Source organism: Gekko japonicus, unplaced genomic scaffold (genome assembly GCF_001447785.1).
Source record: "Gekko japonicus isolate JY-2015 unplaced genomic scaffold, Gekko_japonicus_V1.1 scaffold5063, whole genome shotgun sequence".
Lineage (NCBI taxonomy): Eukaryota > Metazoa > Chordata > Lepidosauria > Squamata > Gekkonidae > Gekko > Gekko japonicus.
In genome coordinates this window covers 6,495-7,898 of record NW_015175002.1, presented here as the reverse complement: position 1 = coordinate 7,898, position 1,404 = coordinate 6,495, and the positions used below count along the sequence as shown (strand labels likewise).

Below are 1,404 nucleotides of genomic sequence, written 5' to 3'. Positions count from 1 at the left end.
GTGCCTGTTGTGGGGAGGGGAAGGGAAAGGCGTTTGTAAGCCGCTCTTGGGGTAGGGAAGGGTGGGGTATAAATCCAATCTCCTTTTCTTCTCCTCCTCTCTCCCGGGCATTCCCACCAGCAAGGTGGAGGAATTGCACAGGCACATATCCAGAGCCCGGGGCCAGTGTTCCCGCTAAGCTGAGTCAGTGTGAGCCAGCTCACAGTTTTTTCAGCCTCCAGCTCACAGACTTTTGCCTTAGCTCCAAAAGGAAGGCTCCCGAGCAAACTAATTGATGCAGCAGCCAAATCGCCCGCTCACAGCTTCAATGCCAGCAGCTCACCAAGTAGGATTTTTGCTCACAGGACTCCACAGCTTAGAGGGAGCATTGCTACCAAGGCGTGCATTGGCAGGGCGAGTCCGCCTATTCACACGAGACCACCCGGCGTCGGGCCACGCGTTTTTCCCAGGGCGTCTCTCTGCGGGATTGGGGGCTCGATCCACGGCCCCTCTTTTTCCACCCAGCTCTTGGGGGGGGGCGGACTGGATGCGCCCCAAGGAAACTCAACTCGGCCCGCGTTCAGACGGTAGGATGGGGGTCAAGGAAGAGGGTCAGGGGGGTGGAGCATGCATAACCCCCCCCCACACACACACACCGTTCTCCATGAGGTATCAAAATAGTGTTAAAGACTGGGTTCGAGATGCTTTGCAGTGAACAGCTCTACTTTATTTAGTGATTTCAGGAACAAGACTGAAGACTGCATGCAGAAACCACACCCAAACACACCCCACTCCCAATGATAGGCTATTTACATCACATCTCCTCATTGCCAGTTTGGTGTCGTGGTTAAGTGTGCAGACTCTAATCTGGGAGAACCGGGTTGAAATAGAGGCAGGGGCCCCCCGCCTGCACGTGTGCAAGGGGCTCCCGCGTGCATTGGCAGGAGCGGGGGTTCTCTCCGCAAACTCACCTCTGCAACCGCAGGCCGGCCCGGGCGCACCTTCCGCCGCCGCTCCTCCAGGCTGGGGCGCTTTGCAAGCGGGCGGCGGCGGGACGTGGCCCGGCCCAGCCCCCATCGGCCCTCCCTGCGGGGCGGGCGGACCTGCCCAGCCCGCTCCTCCCCGTCCGTCGCCTTCGGGCATCGGATCCGGGCAGCCTGGCCCGAATAGCCGGCGGGCTTGCCGGCCTCCCGGTGGGGCCTGGAGTTCTCCCGGAATCCCCACTGATCTCCAGACGACAGAGATCAGTTCTCCCATAGAAATGGGCTGCCAGTTTGGTGTCGTGGTTAAGTGCGGGGACTCTGATCTGGGGGGACCGGGTTTGATTCCCCACTCCTCCACTTGCACCTGCTGGATGACTTTAGGCAAACCCTAGTTCTGATAAGAGCAGTCCTTGAGGTTTCTGTCAAGAGCTCTCTCAGCCCG

At 59.6% G+C, this 1,404-nt stretch overlaps 1 protein-coding gene across 1 annotated transcript in view; it reads right to left on the bottom strand.

The window, feature by feature from the left end:
* Positions 1 to 1,179, bottom strand: part of KCNE3 (potassium channel, voltage gated subfamily E regulatory beta subunit 3) — a gene marked incomplete at its 5' end in the record, with an annotated part of 17,509 nt that extends 16,330 nt beyond the window's left edge. The window contains one exon of the mRNA XM_015425184.1: positions 951 to 1,179. Within this exon, the coding sequence (XP_015280670.1) occupies positions 951 to 1,179 (229 nt within the window). The remainder of the gene's footprint in view (positions 1 to 950) is intronic.
* Positions 1,180 to 1,404: the final 225 nt, after the last annotated feature.